Source organism: Podospora pseudopauciseta, assembly GCF_035222475.1.
Source record: "Podospora pseudopauciseta strain CBS 411.78 chromosome 2 map unlocalized CBS411.78m_2, whole genome shotgun sequence".
In the NCBI taxonomy this organism is placed as follows: domain Eukaryota; kingdom Fungi; phylum Ascomycota; class Sordariomycetes; order Sordariales; family Podosporaceae; genus Podospora; species Podospora pseudopauciseta.
Genome location: NW_026946663.1, coordinates 524,331 through 542,629, shown reverse-complemented (window position 1 = coordinate 542,629; position 18,299 = coordinate 524,331). Strand labels below are relative to the sequence as shown.

Genomic DNA, 18,299 nt, shown 5'->3' with positions numbered 1-18,299 from the left:
GCTTATGGCTAGTGGCTTATGAGTGCCAAGTGTCCAAAACGACAAGATTACCAGTCACAGCTCGCCATCCCGCTCTTGTTCCCCCATCTCTCTCAACACCACAAGCTCCATATCATGAGGCTTGCCAAACTGCGAACACAACACGCAGCCACAACCGTCACGATATGATATATGTATAAAATAGCAAACGGAACGCCATGACTAACCTAAACCTGAGCCAGGATCCCTCTCAACGTCGATCCACGTGGAACAACATATCCCGACTGCAGCGAACCTGCGATAGCATGGATGAGGAATCTGAGGATTACCAACAACAGTCGGAGCAGGCCTTGAGATGTGTTCAGGCATGAATCGACCAGGTGAATCAAGAGAAGTGCGGGGGGAGAAAGGGTATGTGATGAGCCCTGGGGATGATGAGTTCAATGAGGATGAGGTATGCCATAAAAGGATGGCCTGTATTGATGAGTAGCTCGTTCTCTTATGGGAGCAGGTGCATACCGGCATGAACCACATTATACATTACTAGCTCTAGAATATGAAGAGACAGTGCAAGAATTGAATGGGGCTGGCACAACGAAACACGCGCAAGAGGACATTTACGGGAAACCTACTCAACAGGCGGAGACCACAAACACAACGGCAGGGTTGATTCCATCAAGGTTTCTTTTTTCACTTTAATGGCATTGATGGCGGGTTTGTGGAACTGGGTTGTGTGACTGGAAATTTTTCGAGTGTTGAAAAGTTAAAAACGATTTAGGTTCAACTTGTTGTTCAGTTTCAAGACTCGGGTATAAAACTCTTCTCCATCGTGCTCTTTTCTACTTCCCACTCTGCCCTTTTTCATCACTACTCTTCCCTCTTTCATCACTCCTCTTCTCTTTTCCATTACTACATCCGACACTTGAAATACTCCCAGCTATCATGGGCCGTGGTCACTATACTAGGTGTGCTCGTAAGGACGAGACCACTCCGTCTACTTCAGCAACAGTCAAGACCCCGAAACATACTGTCACGATGCATGATGCTCCTCACAATGAGGCCCAGCTGCCTCGCCCTGTTGTTCAGGTTTCTGTTACCGATGCGAATCAAGCCTCGAACAACCCGGACAACCAGCTCGCCGCCTCTGAGTATAATCTCCTGGACCTCCTCGGCGACAAGATCAATGCTCTTGGCAGCTTCTTGCTCGACATGAGGGACAGCACCGAGACCAACCCCCTCGATCGCATCAACGACGCTGCCGCTGACTTGGCCAACACCCTCCGCGGCCTCTGGGTAGGTCAGGTGACAACCATCAATGATGGCCCACAAACACAAGCCAACCGCCTTCACGACCTCACCAAGCTCCTGTTTCTCCAACCCTCCCCATCAATAAAAACTATAACCAACGCCCAAATCATGGCCAAGCTCGACGAGATCACCAACCGGCTTGCTGGCATGGAGGCTCGATCTCAGGGCGAGCTCACGCTTGATGAATTTGACCGTATGATGGATAGATTCGATGATATCAACGAGAGGTTTTATCTGTTGAAGAAGAGTGTTGCTGACATCAGGCGGATGCACAACGGTGACTTGCAGACTTTGAGAAACGACTTTTCCATGAGGATGGAAAAGCACCAGAAGGAGATGGAGGAGCGGTTGAATGAGGATATGGGTGCGATACAGAAGTACATTCATGACAGGTCTGGCGATTTTATTGAGGACATGGCTGTGAGGGTGAAGGATGTGGTTGGTCGGGAGAGGGAGGTTCAGCTTCAGGAGTTGAGGGGTTCAAAGACGGCTGTTTTGGCGGCTGTTGGGGGGAAGGGAGAGGAGAAGACTGTGAAGGAGGTCCCGCCATGTCGATGGTGTCCCAAACCTGTTCCGTTTCCGTTTCTCCAGCCTTGGTATGTCTTCTCTTATGGTTCTCACTCAAGCTGTACTTTCTAACAAACGTGAGCAGTGCATGTGAGCGCCAGAGAAAGAGCGATCGCAATCCGAAGCCAACGGGTGCTACTTTCTTGCCCTCCAAGCCACCCGCAGACAGTGGCGTAGTGTAGAGGTGGACGAAACCACTTCTAAAGCACAGAAGCAGAGATTGCCCCCCGTTACTGGTTCTTTCTGCCACAAGGTCTGTACAGATATGACTATCAAGTATGTCTTGTCCTCTCCCTATTAACCTTGATCCTATTAACAAGCTCATTCATAGGGAGCACAACACCGAGATGCATGGCTTATTTAGCGCCACTAGTCTTCGAGCGATGCAGCCCGCCGTCAGGAAGCCCTTCTACACACCCGGCCCTCTCTCAACAACAACCCCCTCCTCCTTGCCGGGAGCGAGCCCTTTCCTTGGCTCCAGATCAACACGCTACCCCGGCATCCCGTCAGGATCCAATATTTATCGCGCACCAACCCAGAACGGACCCAACAACCCTCAGGTATCCTCTGTGAGGCCCGACACCTTTGCGCAACAGGAACAAGATGAACCCAACACCTCTACCACCATCCCTCGCCTGCAACCCATGCCTCATGACCCCTCGACCAAGGAACACGGTCAAGGCCGTAGCCTTCCGCCACTCTTTTCCCCTCCGAGACCAGAGTACCCTGGTTTAAGCCTTACCCCTGCTGGGACCTTCTACTCTCCACCGGCCCCCATGCCCAAACCCTCCACCTACCAAGCGTTACCAAAGGATGACATCCCCGCCAACTCCAAGATGAACGCTGCCTCGTCGAACCACACCTCCACCACCGGTCTTCCACCCAACATCTTCGCTGCACCAGCTAAAGTTCCTGCGTATGGAGGCTATAGTAACAAGAAAGATGTCGGGGATAGAAAGATGGGCATTCTGGGAGATGACAGGGGTCTGGGCTGAGCGAGGTGGAGAAGAAGGAGACAAAGGAGACGAATCCGGAGTCGGTTGCGGCTATGGAAAAGCCGGAGGCGGGTACAGTGGTGGAATGGAAGGGGGTGGAGGCATTGCGGGCGAAGAAGCGGTAGGAGGTGGAGGCATTGTGAGCGAAGTGGAAGGAGTGGGCGAAGAAGAAAAAGAAGAAGAAGAAGAAGGATGAGGAGAAAAAGGAAGAGGAGGAGGGGGAGGAGGACAGCACCGAAGACGACTGGGACAGCCTCGCGGGCAATCCAGACTCCAGCGACATGGAGGACCAAGAAGGCGAGATGGTAGAGCAAGATTCCAGCGAGGATGACTGGTGAGGATATTTTCCTCGGCCTCAACAAACACCCAGCCAAATCACTTTGGATACCGATAGTTACCTACCTTGCTTGATAGCCCTGAAGAAGGACTCGGAAGAAGCCTCAGGATCGTCAAAGAAAGCCGTCTCCCTTCGGCTGTTCTGGTTATTATTTCTTTTTTATGCAAGCCGGTTATCCATTCGGTATGAACTCTGGATGGGCTTCTGTCTTGGGCTTTTGCTTGCTCGTTCATGCGGGTTGTGGGTTGTGTAGAAATGATCGAGAAATTGACTAAAGGTGATGGGGCACGGCCAACCTCGTGGGAAGAGCTCAGGGATTTGAGGGGGTGGTTTCTTTTCGGGCATAGCTACAAGATGGTCTACACGGAGAAAGGATACCGCGGGTGTTTTATTGTTCATGTTGCTTTTCTCTTGTTTTAGATGGTTAGGCAGCAGGCGTGAATTGTTCTCGGTTGAGTGGATTGTGCGCCAGGTCCGGGAAGATACTTCCCGACTGGGAGGGTGCTTGGGGTTTTGGTTTGCCTGGTGGTTTTTGGGTTGTATAGAGGTAGAGGCCGGTAAGGGATGGTGTGCGGCTGCGGATATAATTTGGATCGCAAACTACTCTTTATCTATCCTTGACAATAGCCGGGTTGCTCTCTTCTCTTTGCTTGTGTTAGCAGCTGTTGTGTGTTGGCAACTGTTGGAGTGATAATAGTGAGTTATGGTCTTTTTGAGGAGGAAGACATAGACATTAAGACCTTTTTGGTATATACATAATAGATGCGTAGATAGATCTCTATTTTTATCTCTTAAGTATACCAGTCTCGAACAACATGAAGCATGAAGCAGGGCTATGGTGTTCAGATACGTGATACTCTTTGTGTCGTATCTCCAACCGGATTGAAAGGCCAGACTACGGCAAACGTTTTTAGTCTTGCTCCGACCTGTAGAGTTCCCGTCAAAATGAAAAGAGTATTGGCGATAATACTTAATAGCTTATGAGATGATTGCATGCGTAAGAGTCTTGTAGATATCCCAGAATATTTTTCAGCAATTTGAGCTGAAAATGGATAGCAAAAGCTAAATTAACAGATAATAAAAGCTAGGATTATAGACAGAAAAGGCTAGGATTGTGGACAGAAAAAAGTAGGGTCAGCAGTTTAAAAGGTTGGGTTAATAAATCTATCTACAGGGAGGCTATACGGTATACATATGGGGTGTAAATAAGTGATCAAAAGTAGACCGGCCGACGGCGCAGCTCACAGATCGGCGTCGGCGTGCCTTCCAATACCTTCCGCAGATAGCCACAGCACCACGCCGATCCCGATCCCACTCCCAGAAGGCCACAGGCCCGGGCCGGGCATCTACCTGGTCTCCGTTTCGGCCATCTTCCTCTGTTATACGTGCCGGCGTGCATCTCCCATCAAGACATCTGCATGTCTAGAGTTGAAATCGGGGGTGCTGTGCCGCAATCCCCCCAACTTCATTTTTGGAGAGTCGTTGGAGTTGGGGATCTGAAACGAAACATCATCTTCTCCCAAGCCCCATAAGCCTTCGGCTCGACCCAACCAACCCACACTATTTGGCCTAATCATATGGCCGCATCGAAGCTGCAGAGCATAGCCCAACGATGCCATTCTGGACTCGGCGATAATGCGCATCGTCATCGGTGTGAGCGGTCAGGAACAGGTTGTGTCAAGTGCCGGAGCCAAGAGGAAGTGCTGTGCCTCGGTCAGGAGTGTATCAGCCTTGTTCTCCCCAAAAGAACAGCTGTCAGACTGATCAAAACAAGTGACATCACCGCCGCGACATCTTTCCATCCTTTAAACAGTCAACAAACCTGCTCCTGTTGTCGTTACCATGTGCAGTTCCCACTCCCCCCCTGGCACCACTATCTTTTTTCCCGCGGCTCAACCACCCCTGTTTTAAGTCGTTACCGGCAAAAAGTCAACAAAAACGCTTATCTTTCTGCCTTGCCTGCCGCCCGCTCCGTCATCCGCGGCCTGATTTTTTTTCACCGAGCCCTCGGTTCGAAGGAAAGGAATACAACTTTGTAATGTAACACCGGTGAAGAATTCTTCACCTTGGTGCGGTGAGTGGAGAAATATACGGAGCATAAAAAAAAACGGTGGACACAATGGAACGCCAGGATTACGCGATCGGATGGCAGACGTAGAAGGAAGGTCCAGGAACTTGTACTGCTTGGTAGCGGAAGCGATATGATAAATGCAAGAAGAGATATTTTTGTGAGGCTTGTCGTGACGGTGGCAGTCGAGGAGGAAAACCGGGTGATTTACGCCGAATTCTGGCAAAAAGTCACGAGGGCTGAAGGCAATGTGTCTGTTAATTGTCAGTAATTGTACTGTGTTGACGGCAAAGTGAAGAATCAGATATGAGCAATCTGTTGTTTAATACGGCATTTGCTTCTTCCCCAGCCCCCTCCCCTTGATCAACATCGACCAGGGATGGGTGAGGAGGATATTGATTGCTTTTGACAGGCAAAAAACATGACACATGGCCATCCATTTCTGAAGCCGGAGGAAGTTGACGGAACAGAGGTCGAGAACAGCCGAAGGTGGTCAAAGTCAAATGACAAGCCGTCTCTGCGTGGATCCACAACGCGGCGATCAGACAAGACGTGGGAATAGAGTCTTCTGTTGGGGGAAGATCGCTGCTCTTGGCGCAGCTCCCGGGAGACGGGAAAATCTGGGGAAGCGGTCAGGCCAATCTCCAGCCAAGGGAGCCAAGCACGCGCCCGGGGAAGCACTGTTCGCTAGCCGGCAAACGGCGCCGATTTTCCTGATAGGGTTGGAAATGGCACCCCGAGGTTCCAAAGTTCCAGAATTCCAGAGTTCCAGAGTTCCAGAAGCCTTCTTGAAACGGCCGAGTGCAACGGCATGAAGCCATCCATGAGAACATCATGCCTTTGACATCAGATGAAGTGGAGAGTAAACATTCCGAGAGGGCCACTGGAATTGTGTCCGATCCAGAGGAAACTGACTCAGATGGGGGATCAAAAAAGATAACCCCCACGGATGCGTGTGCTGGATGCCGTGTGCTTGCTGACAAGGTACCGTTGGTGCCGACCTGCTTGCGCCGCCTTCATCACCCACAGAAAGCAGAAAATAGGTACGTGGGCGGCGTCGTCGTGTAATCTGAGGGACCTCAAAAAGGTTCGACCGCCGTGGAGACCGAGTTCATGTTCATGCGCCGCCCCCCAACTGTCCAACTGTCGGAACATGCTTGGGTCCTCGGCTGATCGCGATCCAAATCCAATTGCAAGTTCCAGCTGCTCAAGCCGCGCCAATCCAATCTGTGGCCAGCAGGATTTGTTAGTGTCGGAGCGAGGTGCCGCGAAAATCCATGGAGCGATGAAAAAAGAGAATGGTCGGTGAGCTGTGGCACCACACTCAGGCTGACACGGTCGGTTCGTACACGCCGCAAGGGGAAAATGGAAGATGGAACGTGTCACGGACAGGATGAGGCAACAGTGGAAAGAAAAAAAAGGAGCTGAGACAAAAAAGTCTTCCCCACATTTCCCCATCCACGTACCGCACTCTCTGCTGTACCCCAGACGGAATTTCCGGTGCCTCCAAGGCCTGCACCCCACTCTGAACATGGCTCCCCACAGGGATTTTACAGGGCGCATCAACTGCTGCTCTCACTCGCTCCGAAGAGGCCGCAAAAACACCATGGCCACGACAGGCTGAAGACCCGGTCCTTGGCACCACTTTAGACTGTCGTCGGCAGTGTGCTAGCTCTGTCTCGTGTCCTCTCATTTTCCCAAACACTGACGCCTTCGGTGGTGACGGCTGTGGTATGGAACGCTCGGAGAGAGGGCAAGCACAGCAGCCCCTTTTGTCCTTGTCATCCCATCTCACCATTGGGGGGTTGGCCCCCAAACAGCGCAGCCATGTCGCTGTATAGGGTACCCAAGGAAATGGTGAACACGCTGAAAGCATTCCACCTCAACGAATGTGGAAAAAAGCAGCAAAACAAACAAACAGCAGACGGACAGACAGACGGCGAAAGATAGGAGGTTGGAGGTGAAAACTCTGCTCCCTTCTTTTGTGTTTGCTTTTTTTGTTTTTGTTACTGGCTTGTTGACATGTCCGTTCCCGTCCCTCGCGGGCAAGACACCTCGGACCTTTTGGATTTCTTTGGGCTTTCTGTGTCGTGAAAAAGTACAAGGTACATCCACGGAGCCGTGGGAGCCATCCCACCTTCCCCAGAATTCCACAGTTCCCACTTGGGCCGCCCCGAGAATTCTCATCAATCTGGCCCCCCTGTCTGCCTTCTCCCCTGCTCCCTGTCCAGAGACCAGGTCGGTCTGGTCTCTTGCTTTTTTTTTTTTCCCTGGCCGGGCCTGCTACATAAAGAGTCCGTTGGTCTCAGGACTCCCAGCTTTCTTTCTCTGTTTCTTTTCTTACACTGCCTCAAGCAACACAGGATATCTCCAAGAAAACACATTAATACCCAAGCCTTGGTCGCTCTTCCTGCCCTTTGCTTGTCTCAACACACTTGCCTTCAAACAAGTCCGCCATATCAAGACCATCAGACCTCCTCCATACTACCCTACTCCTGACCATCAAGATCTTCAACCCTCACCTCACCAACATACATACACACACACACACACACACAAACAAACAAACACAACACAAGCATAATGCCTGTCTCTCAGATCGCCGCTCCAATCCCCATCCCGGCCGCGCGCCAGCCTCTGGGCCTCATCACCCAAGAGCTCTTCGCCAGCCTCAACGCTACCCTCCAGTCCAAGTCCAACCAGCTTGTGACCCCGATCCACCACATACAAGAAAACGACTACTCCGTCCCGGCCGCCCCCCCACCATCCCCCATCGGCTACAGAGACCACTGGCCCGCGTCCATCCGTCGCTAAACGGCCTTCTCTCTTTACTACATCTTTCGGACAAGGCGTTGATGGCTTCTTGATTTCATGGATGGGATGATGATGAGCAGACCGGATGCGGAATATTTTTTACTACAACTTTTTTGTACACCACCACCAACAACAACAACAACAACAACAACAACAACAACAACAACAACAATACTTCACTTTCACAACAACTTACACTACCACCATTCCGGTCTGCTCTTATCACACACGGCGTTTTTTGGGTAGTTTGGGAATTATGGGGAACACAAAGCAAGCAAATGCTATTCAAGTGAGCAAAGCATGGAGTTGGATCATTAAAACATCCGGGGTACCTATCAAAGGTCGGATCATGGGATTATTCGACTTAAATTAGGGATAATTGTTTTTTGTTGTTGTCTGTCTTGTTACTATTACTACCAAGGAAGGGGGGGATCATTCCCTAAGAGGGATTAGTTGAATTGAAACGCAGCTTCACTATTTACCTACCTACCCTACCTAACCTGTCAAAGAAGATCGTGACTACCTGTGATGTGATTGTGATGGACCTATACACTAACAAAGGTGACAGTGATGATCTTGCATAAAAGGGTCCATGTGCGCGCTGTTGAAGAAGAACACTAACAAGGTTGAGCGGCAAACTCGGGTCTCTTTCTTCAGTTCTCACTCTGTTGGTGTAAGTGGAGGCAAGGTTCAGTCAGACCTGGGGTTGGACAAATTTGCAAAATGAGACACCAATGAGAGTTTGTGGACTCTTTTAGATTGACAAACGAGGAGGAAGTTCACATTACACGAGCACTTCACCTAAACCAGACCAGGGGCCAGAACAAGTGATTGTCGCTGATGGAACTGGGGGAAAATACGGCGAAGGTAACATGAGTTGTGGGGTTGGTGAGCGGTGACTGTCTACTGTGGGCATATCACAGAGGACGGGGCTGCAGGTAGAAAGTTGAATGGTTGACGTTGGTGAAGAATGAGTCAACCAGAGGGTAGTCGGTTCAAATGGACCTATCAAGGGTTCTCGGGGGTGAAGGAGGCAAAATTGTTTTGAATCCATCGATTTCTTCAACCAACAGAAGACCCAAGATGAGTTAACATTCCGGGGTAAGGTAGATTCTCACAACCGGCCCGTCTTGGAGGTGACATCGAGCCTCCTCCAATCATTACGGCCTTGGGTGAAAGAGAATAGCTTCAACGGTCGCCGTATCTCGTATCAGTAATCCACGCAACTCTTAGTCCCCCGAAGAGATAGGTAGTGCTCTGATATCGATAACCTCACCAGCCGAGTTACTCTGTGTCCATTCTCGGCACATCTCATGCCCGTCCTATTCCTAGACCTCTTGTCAGCACATCAACCTGACTCAAGACGGCGACCCTTCAGCATGAATCCTACAGATCAGCCCAAGATAAGGTAGAGAGACAAACTACCAGAAGTGCAAGCTGTAGGTAAGCCGCACACGAGCATGCAAGCACTACCGCCCTCTTCAAGCGCCGCTAGCGTCATAACTTTTAACCTCACATATACCTAATGTAGGTACAGTATGGTCGATCGGGAAAGATGCGCAGACCGCGGCGGCCGCGGCTGTACACTACCTACCTTAGGTACCCTACACACTCCCATAAAACGGGATCTTCGGATCCCACCTCCCCGCGCACACGGCCACCCCCCCCTTCAGAGAACCTCCATCTCTTACAAGATCAGAACAAGTATAACATCTCCCCACCGCCTCCGGTCCGTCAAATGCCCATCTTTGTTTCCCGACGCCGATGCCGATAAGATACCTACCTACCAGGTACCGGACCCAGGAAGGCTTCTTTTGGTCACCGACAACCGTGAACTTTATAAGCCCGCCGAAGGGACCGATGCCGACAGGTTGCATCAGTTGTACATTGATGCATGCCGCAGGTAGTGTGAAAAAAAAAAAAAAGAAAAAAGAAAGCGTGGGGGTCCTTTTCTATCTTCTCTTGGTCATCGGCATCTTACGAATTCCCTATCTTTCCCATCCTGAACACATCGGGAATAGCTAGGACGGGTGAGTAAAATGTAAAAGATAGGTAAAAAGCATGCTGGAACTCGTCGCGGAAAATATGTCTTTAAAAAGTGACACCAAAAGCCTTCCGTAGCACAAACTCCCGCTGTACTTCAGCTGTTTCCTTTGTGAAAGACTGACACAAGGTCGATCTCCCGGCTTCCGAAACCTTCTCCTCTTCTAAAGCGAGTCTTGTGTGCGCAAAATGTCTCGAACAAATTCTCGTGTTTTTCTCGTGTTGCTGGAAGCTTCCCTGCCGAAACCCCCAAATTTCGTCTTGTCTTGGCCATGACAGCACTATCCTTCGTTTTCTAGAAAAAGAGATCTGTGTATCGTGGTGTGTAACATGAGGGAAATTCCACCATTTCCCCACGACGCGCGCGGTTGACGTGTGATATGGAAAGGCCCAACGACAACTTGTGCTTCAAGAACGTGGAGAGGTGGGGGGTTTGTCAAATGCCCACATCCGATCAACCTGCCATTGACATTCGTGGGGGGCATCACCTCGCCGTTGGGGGTCAAAAAAGAAATCCCAAATTGGGGGGTCAGAAGTAACGTGGGTGACAGCTGAAGAAACCCGGAGGGGCTTGTGATATCGACTTGTTATCTGTCTGGTTGTCGCGAGATGTAGGGAGGGAAGTACACTATACTTCCTGCTTTTCCATCGTACCAATCGATCAACCGATCGCGCAATCTCCGGAACACACAAACCGTCCAGTCTGAAGGGCCACCTCGCGGTCCAAGTTGGTGTAGTAATATATATTCCATATTCAAATTCCGAAAAAAAGAATTCGCATCGCTATTATTCGTTTCGCTATCGTCGCACACACACACGCGCGCGCGATCGGTCATGGTATCCATCATTCGCTCCCTTTTCCTTTCCACCCATCATCCATCCAACCGTTATTTAAAGCTTGGCCTCCTCCTTCAGCGTGCCCACCTTCAGCTTGGCTCCCCACTTCTCCATGACGCCCTTGGAGTGATACTTCCAGAACTGCTTCGTCGCGTCCTTGCCGGCCATGCGTTTGAGGATCTTGGCTCCGCCTGGGTGCTCGTTGACAAAGTCTAGAGAAGAAATCGATTAGCCATACCATCTTTCATTATGTACTGTCACCGCAAAGAAGAAACATACTGGCAATCTCGTAGACGCCGTCGTCAATGATAATATACATGGACTTGTCGTCCTTGTGCTGGGCAACCTCGGCCTTGGTGATTTGAGCAGACATGTTGACGGTTTTGGCTTGGGAAGATCTTTCGAGGAGAACTGAAGTGTACTGCAGATGTCGTGAAGATCGAGAGAGGAGAGTAGAGAGCGCGGTATATAGTTTAAAGATGAAGATGCTTGTTAATCCCTTAAAGCCAAGTGGTTGTTGTCTTCTGGAGGATCCCCACCGACGATGGCTCGGCTGGGAGGTCCCCAAGATCAACCTCGGCTCGGCTTAGCGATGGCAGATGTGCGCGTGCACTGCCAAGAACTTGGGGAAGAGTCGAGAATTGTGGGGAATGAACCTCCCCCGCAGACGTCATAACCGATCCCCGGATTTGGTGAGCCGATCTGGCCAGGAACAGGAATTTTGTGTACTAGTGTTGGACATAGAGATGGGATGTAGCCACTGGTGGTGTGCATGATTATGTGTACTCCTCCTAGGGATTTGTCTTTTCATAACCAAGCCAAACGTCGATTTAAGCCTTCTTTTTACCAAAGTGGAAGCTTTCACGCCCCGATGTAACAACAATCACCCCTATACATGATGTGCCGCCTGACTCGAGTATGTCTTCAAAGGCACTTTTCTACAACAATTTGCTTGCCTCTCAGCCAACCCCCTCTTGCGTATTCCCTTGCACCAAATCGAGTTAGGGAACTTGGAGTCCAAAGTGAGGTAATTCCTGTTGCAAGACACCTTGTTCACCTATCCCTCAAGGTTATACGCCTTCTTCGCTGTCCCGCTCCAGACCATAGTCTGGTCTTCTTGACTGAGACCCGCCATATCACACATCATGTCGACAATCTTGTGCCACTTCTTCCAAGCCTCCTCACCAACACCAACTGTGCATACCGGCCAGTTGCTGCCAAACATGATTCTCTCTGGGCCAAATGCAGCAATAACAACGGCGAGCCAGGGCAGGATCGCCGAGAAGATTTGCTCAGCAGATTGTGTCTTCAGTGAGTCTGACATTTCTTCAAACAGCCCACTCAGCTTCATGTAAGTGCGGCGGCACTTTCCAAGTGTGAACATGGCGCTCCTCCTATTTATCTGGTCAGTCATTTGGTCATTCATCTGAATCAAAAAAATGAGCATACCAAGCAATAAATGACGGATCAGTCTGACTGATGATTGTCAGGTCGGGCTTGCAAAGATGATCTGTCTCTCCGTTAGTATTCTTCAATGCCAGCCCCTTCCCCATTCAAAACTCACTGATAATGAACACCACCTTCTTGTCTTCATCTTCCACACCATCATGAGCCCGGTCAATAATCTCCACCAGCTCCTCCAACTGCACCCTCCCTCTCCTGTGCTGGTCGACGCCAGCATCAAATACCCAGCCCTTCTCCCCCAGCAACTTCAACCCATCAATGAACTCCTCTGTCAACCCTGTCTTGTTCGGCTTGTCCTGCAACAAATACCGGAAACCTTTCACCTTTGCCCAAGCAGCCTCCCCAGCTTGTTCCTCCACAGTAGCAATGTACTCCTTCAGCTTAGGCAAGCCAGAAGCAATAGGAGCCCAAGGAATGATTCCCAGACATAGCTTGGCATTATCAGCAGTATGGCCTTCACCCTCCTGAGGCTTGCCCTCAATGATCCGACGCATCCAAGCTAGCTCATTCAATGGTTCTGACCAGTCCTTGGATTCGTCATTTTTGCGGTCAGCCTCAATGTAAATGAAGCCAGAGAGCTGAGAGGCGGATGAGCTGGTGGCTTCACGGTACTCTGCGATGGAGTGGCGGGTTGCGAGGGGCGAGTCTGAGGCGTACCAGTTGTGACTGGGGGCTTCGGCTTCGTTCCAGAGGTGGATGTGGGAGTCGATGATGGGGATGGACATTTTGGATAGGGTTGATAAGGGCTAAAAGGAGATGGGTGTAGGTCGATGAGATGATCTGTTTGTTCTTTACGATGATAGATGTATGTTGATGTTGTTGATCAACGTCGGGTCAACCCTCACCGACATCTGGCTGGGCACACGCAAAGAGACCCCGCTTGCTGCAGTGGCAGCTGCTGGGTGGATGGTGACTTCCCATTGAGAACCACACAATTTAATGTATGGCAGGTGGGATGATAGTTGTGAAGTGGTATCATCCTATTAAGAGACGGGAGTCATATCTGATTATTCGACGTGATATCTCCATACTGTCACGTTGCTGCAGCTTGATACCTTCAAATCAGTACCTGATGTCAAGATAGGAGAAGCTTGCAGGACAGTGCAGCTAACTGGTGCCTAAATAAACACTGTGCCAACGCCAACGCACGGCCCCACTGCCAGCAAACTTCAAGCAATTAAACTCTTGCCCCTCGACGCGTTCTGCCTGGCAAGACGCGGTCACCCAACGCGACCCCTCCAGCAATTATTCCCAACTCCGCGACATCATCCCAGACTTGTTGTTTTCCAAACCGGCAGATACCCCTTCCACGCCTAATTTGACCGGGCCAAAACCACACGATAACGAACAAGAGCAACACAAGATGGCGGAGCAAGCGATCACACAAGGTGCTATAGAGTAAGTACCCGATTCAAGGTCCAAGGCTTTGATACTGACTAACCAACTCAAACAGAGCCATCTTTTCCGATCCTGAGCGCGCCCGTGCCCAGTATCCCGTTCCGGTTCTGCAGTGCCTCCAGATCAAGACCCTCGACTCAAAAGGTGGCGGTGCGCCAGAACGATACCGCATCGTCCTCAGCGATGTCCGCAACTATGTGCAGTGCATGCTGGCCACCCAGGCCAACCATGTCGTTCACGAGGGGAAGCTCAAGCGAGGAGGAATCGTTCGCATGAAGTCATACCAAGCCCAGGCCCTCAAGGGCAAGAAGTGCGTCACCGCTGTTTCCCACGGTCATACCCTTTAGCCTTTGCTAACTTCTGAACAGCGTTCTTATAGTATTAGAGCTCGAGGCCATCGAGTCCCTTGGTGCGCCGGATAAGATTGGAAACCCTGTTGGCTTGGAAGGAGGAGCGAAGCTGGAAGAAGCTCAACCTGCTGCTGCTGCTGCTGCACCCGCCTTTTATGGTGCCCCCAAGGGCGAGCCGACCCAAGAGTCCAAGTCCCAGGTCCAGAGACAACTGGCGTCACGCCCCAACAACAACCACAACAACAACACTCGCACCAGCGGAGGTGTCAGCAGTACCATCTATCCCATCGAGGCACTATCCCCCTATGCTCACAAGTGGACGATCAAGGCGAGACTCACCCACAAGTCGGACATCAAGACATGGCACAAAAACAACGGCGAAGGAAAGCTTTTTAGCGTCAACTTGTTGGACGAGAGCAGCGAGATCAAGGCCACCATGTTCAACGATCAGGTCGACCAATTCTACGATGTTCTTCAGGAGGGCCAGGTGTACTACATCTCTGCACCCTGCAGAGTCCAGCTTGCGAAGAAACAGTTCAGCAACCTTCCCAACGACTACGAGCTCACGTTTGAGCGGGATACAGTTGTCGAGAAGGCTGAAGATCAGAGCTCAGTACCACAGGTTCGGTTCAACTTCTGCAACATCCAAGAGCTCCAAAGCGTTGAGAAGGACGCCACGGTTGATGTTCTCGGTGTGCTCAAGACGGTGCATGAGGTCTCATCGATCACATCCAAGAGCACCCAGAAACCATACGACAAGCGTGAGTTGGAGCTGGTGGACCAAACTGGCTACTCGGTGCGTGTTACCGTTTGGGGCAAGACAGCTACCGAGTTCCAGGGCAAGCCGGAGGAAGTCATTGCGTTCAAGGGCACCCGTGTCAGTGACTTCAACGGCAGGAGTTTGTCTCTTTTGTCATCTGGCACCATGGCCATTGACCCTGATATTCCAGAGGCCCATGCTCTCAAGGGCTGGTATGACTCTACCGGCAGGCACAGCGACTTCGCGACACATAGTAACATGTCGTCAGTCGGTGCTGCCTCGGGTCGCACCAACGAGATCCTGATGATCCAGCAGGTGAAGGAGAAGGATGTTGGCTTTGACAAGCCCGAATACTTTTCCGTTCAGGCCACCATTGTTCACGTCAAGCAGGATAACTTCTGCTACCCGGCGTGCCGCAGTGAGGGTTGCAACAAGAAGGTCACCGACATGGGTGACGGCACCTGGCGCTGCGAGAAATGCGATGTTACGCACGACAGGCCGGAGTATCGGTACATCTTGAACTTCAACTGCAGCGACCACACTGGCCAGATCTGGCTGAGCTGCTTCGATGAGCAGGGCAGGAAGTTGCTGGGCGCGTCGGCGGATGAGCTCATGGAGTGGAAGCAGATCAAGGAGTCTGGTGATGCTTCAGATGAGGCCAGGAAGGAGGCGGAGGTTCGATTTACCACTGCGTTTGATAGTGCAAACTGCAGGAAGATGACGTTCCGGGCTCGGGCCAAGATGGATACGTATGGTGAACAGCAACGGTAGGTCTGCTCCGCATGATCTGAAGTTGCTTTTGCATGTGCTAACTGTGGCTCTAGGGTGCGCTATCAGCTTATGGAGGCGACGCCATTGGATTACAAGATGGAAGGCAACCGGTTGGCAGAGATGATCAGGCAGCTGGGTGTGTAGTGTTGTTCAGTGGACGTTGAAGCGAGGCGACGGGGAGGTTAATATGTATTAGAGAGGGATTTGTCTGTTGTTCATGTTGGCCTATTCTGTAGAGTGACCATGTATTGGTGCAATTACAAATACCATCCCGATTTCACAGCTCCATGCTTTACATCGTTTTTTGACTGGACCCGGGAGCACCACAATGGTTACTCACAGTGCAGAGTTGCCTAGAATGACGAGGAGCGCACTGTGTCATACCCCTGCAGCCTTGCCGGTGGTGGAGCTGAGCTAGGCACCTTCCCCACGTCAATGTTCAATGGCGGGGAGCTTAACCCAACCCTACCTTGACATCTGGAATCTGGAGCGCTGAACTACCGACAACAACCCGTGCCGATATCGAGCTGTTTTAACACGACCTTCCTTTCAGCTACAACTTGGCCGCAGTTTGCTGGCCTTTGACGCCAATCGAGACACCCATACAAGAGCGAGATTGGGGAGACCACAGCTAGGAGGGGTCGTTCGTCCATCGCCGTCCCCATCGAAAGCGTCCATCCCACCAGCACCACGGCTGACCGACTGTCCCATTCAGAAAGTGCTACATATTAATCCGATGGAATCGACACTCGCGACACTTGTGGCTTTCCCGTCGGCGGGGCAGCTTGGGGATAATGAGGAATACCACAAGGCGGCGCAAGCACACACGAAGACATTGACGAGGTTGTCGGCCGACTCCAAGTGGGCTTCGGAAGCTTCCCAGCTCATTGAGGTATGCCTGTTTTTGCAGATCTGGGCAATAGATCTGATGTTGCTAACATGAAATTAGCGACTCGATCCAGCTACCCATTCTCTATCCTACCTCTATGTGCTGCAGACCTTGAAATCGTCGAATGGCTACCCTCTCGACGACCTGTTGCTAAAGCTCACCACCTTCCTCACATCATTCGACGCCGGCCAGATTCGATATGCTGGGCATGCGTTCACAAAGCTGTTAACACAGCCACGGCTGCAGGATTTGTTTCCTGTAGGTTCTTGCGGCTGATTCTGTAGCTGTCGCCTGCTGATTATGACGGTCTTAGGCTTCCATTGCGGTCGAGCTCATCACCATAGCGCTTCTCCGCCTCGATCCCACCGGGTCGGTTCTCACTAGCCACCATACCTACCTCGTTCGATTCGCCTACATGACCAACAACATCGAGCCTGTGTTGCCCATCATCGAGAAGAGCATCGTGTTCTACCCTGGCATGAAGGGCTCGACAAGCACTCGAAATCTTAGCGATCCCGATCTTCCTCCCTCGGGTTTTATTACTGTCGAAAACGACTTCACCAAATCCTTGGAGAACAAAGATATCCTCGAGCATGACATCCTGCGCGGGCTTTGCTTTATTCAGAGACGATCCTGGCAGCAAGCTTTCGATGCCTTTGAGCGGGTGATTACCTATCCATCCAGAGACAACACCAACGCGAGCAAAATTCAAGTGGAAGCCTATAGCAAGTGGGTTTTGGTTGGACTCTTGCTCAACGGGAAGGCACCTGTTCTCCCACCTACCACGCCAAACGGGCCACGAAAAGTCTACGAGGTTACGGGCAAACCATACTACTCGTTGGCGCAGGCATTTGAGAAGCGAACAGCGGAATCTTTCAAGACGGAATACGAAGGGCTGTCTCAGGGTTTCTGGGACGAGGAGAAGAATGTTTCCCTTCTGAAGCTGGTGATTGAGCACTATCAGAAGTGGCAGATTTTGAATTTGAGACATGTCTACTCTAGAATCTCTCTCGAGCAAATACGGACTCGAACACAATCCGCCGAGACGGCTGCGCCCTTGGGATCGGTGCAGGAGATCGAGGTGTTGGTCCAGGGAATGATTGACGAGGGCCTCCTGCAAGGGGAGGTGGTGCACCCAGAGAATGGCCTGGCGTATTTGGCGTTTAGCTCTACGGCGGATGACTTGAGCGAGGAAGAGTTCACGAGGAGGATGGTGGCGACTGCGCAGAGGATCAAGGCGCTGGGGCCGGTGGTCAAGGCTACGAATGAGAGGTTGGCAAGTAATAAGGATTACTTGAAGTGGTTGGTGCAGCAGAAGAAGCATGAGCAGCAAGGGCAGAGTCAGGGTGGGGGGCCGGTGGATGTGACGGGTTTTGGGGATGTGGTGGAGGATGAGGATTTGATGACGGGGATTGTGGCCGGCTAGAAGCCTGGTGAAATGATTTTGGAGGGGGATGAAGCATAGTTTTTGAGCAATGGCGTTGGAGAGGGTATGTGTAGGCTGCTTTAGAAGACAGCTGGTTATGGGTAAGGTTTGAGGATAGCAATAGCAAGAGATTATGGACTCTATTTTCAAGTGGAATTATGCTGTCAATCGTGAATTTGAACGGAAACATGGTGATTAGTGAAGAATAAGGTCGAAAGTCGTAGTATGCATGTCAGCAACTTCAAGCAGCAAGCATCATGGAAGAATGTGCCTCTTGACCAGACCAACAACAC

General features: G+C 51.0%; 7 protein-coding genes across 7 annotated transcripts; 5 read left to right on the top strand and 2 right to left on the bottom strand.

The window, feature by feature from the left end:
* Window positions 1-816: 816 nt before the first annotated feature.
* On the top strand, window positions 817-2,036 carry QC763_0030410 (uncharacterized protein; the record flags this gene model as incomplete). The annotated part of the gene is made up of 2 exons (XM_062905511.1): window positions 817-1,883; window positions 1,940-2,036. The coding sequence occupies exons 1-2, from the start codon at window positions 922-924 to the stop codon at window positions 2,034-2,036; spliced, it is 1,059 nt and encodes a 352-aa protein (XP_062767906.1). The 5' UTR covers window positions 817-921.
* Window positions 2,037-2,119: 83 nt separating this feature from the next.
* On the top strand, window positions 2,120-3,187 carry QC763_0030400 (uncharacterized protein; the record flags this gene model as incomplete). The annotated part of the gene is made up of 4 exons (XM_062905510.1): window positions 2,120-2,130; window positions 2,186-2,762; window positions 2,837-2,944; window positions 2,999-3,187. The coding sequence occupies 4 exons, from the start codon at window positions 2,120-2,122 to the stop codon at window positions 3,185-3,187; spliced, it is 885 nt and encodes a 294-aa protein (XP_062767905.1).
* Window positions 3,188-7,837: 4,650 nt separating this feature from the next.
* QC763_201160 (uncharacterized protein) lies at window positions 7,838-8,068 on the top strand (the record flags this gene model as incomplete). The annotated part of the gene is made up of 1 exon (XM_062909153.1): window positions 7,838-8,068. The coding sequence occupies one exon, from the start codon at window positions 7,838-7,840 to the stop codon at window positions 8,066-8,068; it is 231 nt and encodes a 76-aa protein (XP_062767904.1).
* A 2,762-nt stretch (window positions 8,069-10,830) lies between these two features.
* QC763_201150 (uncharacterized protein) lies at window positions 10,831-11,321 on the bottom strand (the record flags this gene model as incomplete). Its single annotated transcript, XM_062909152.1, has 2 exons — window positions 10,831-11,160; window positions 11,228-11,321. 2 exons carry the CDS (start codon window positions 11,319-11,321, stop codon window positions 11,003-11,005), a joined length of 252 nt encoding a protein of 83 aa, XP_062767903.1. The 3' UTR covers window positions 10,831-11,002.
* On the top strand, window positions 10,880-15,979 carry RFA1 (Replication factor A protein 1). The gene is made up of 4 exons (XM_062909150.1): window positions 10,880-13,810; window positions 13,866-14,120; window positions 14,179-15,687; window positions 15,745-15,979. The coding sequence occupies exons 1-4, from the start codon at window positions 13,776-13,778 to the stop codon at window positions 15,833-15,835; spliced, it is 1,890 nt and encodes a 629-aa protein (XP_062767901.1). The 5' UTR covers window positions 10,880-13,775; the 3' UTR covers window positions 15,836-15,979.
* LRA2 (L-rhamnono-gamma-lactonase) lies at window positions 12,367-13,468 on the bottom strand (the record flags this gene model as incomplete). Its single annotated transcript, XM_062909151.1, has 2 exons — window positions 12,513-13,468; window positions 12,367-12,458 (listed from the first exon to the last, which is right to left on the bottom strand). Exons 1-2 carry the CDS (start codon window positions 13,135-13,137, stop codon window positions 12,367-12,369), a joined length of 717 nt encoding a protein of 238 aa, XP_062767902.1. The 5' UTR covers window positions 13,138-13,468.
* A 151-nt stretch (window positions 15,980-16,130) lies between the features above and the next one.
* On the top strand, window positions 16,131-18,210 carry QC763_201120 (uncharacterized protein). Its single transcript, XM_062909149.1, has 3 exons — window positions 16,131-16,583; window positions 16,641-16,838; window positions 16,894-18,210. Exons 1-3 carry the CDS (start codon window positions 16,428-16,430, stop codon window positions 18,004-18,006), a joined length of 1,467 nt encoding a protein of 488 aa, XP_062767900.1. The 5' UTR covers window positions 16,131-16,427; the 3' UTR covers window positions 18,007-18,210.
* Window positions 18,211-18,299: the final 89 nt, after the last annotated feature.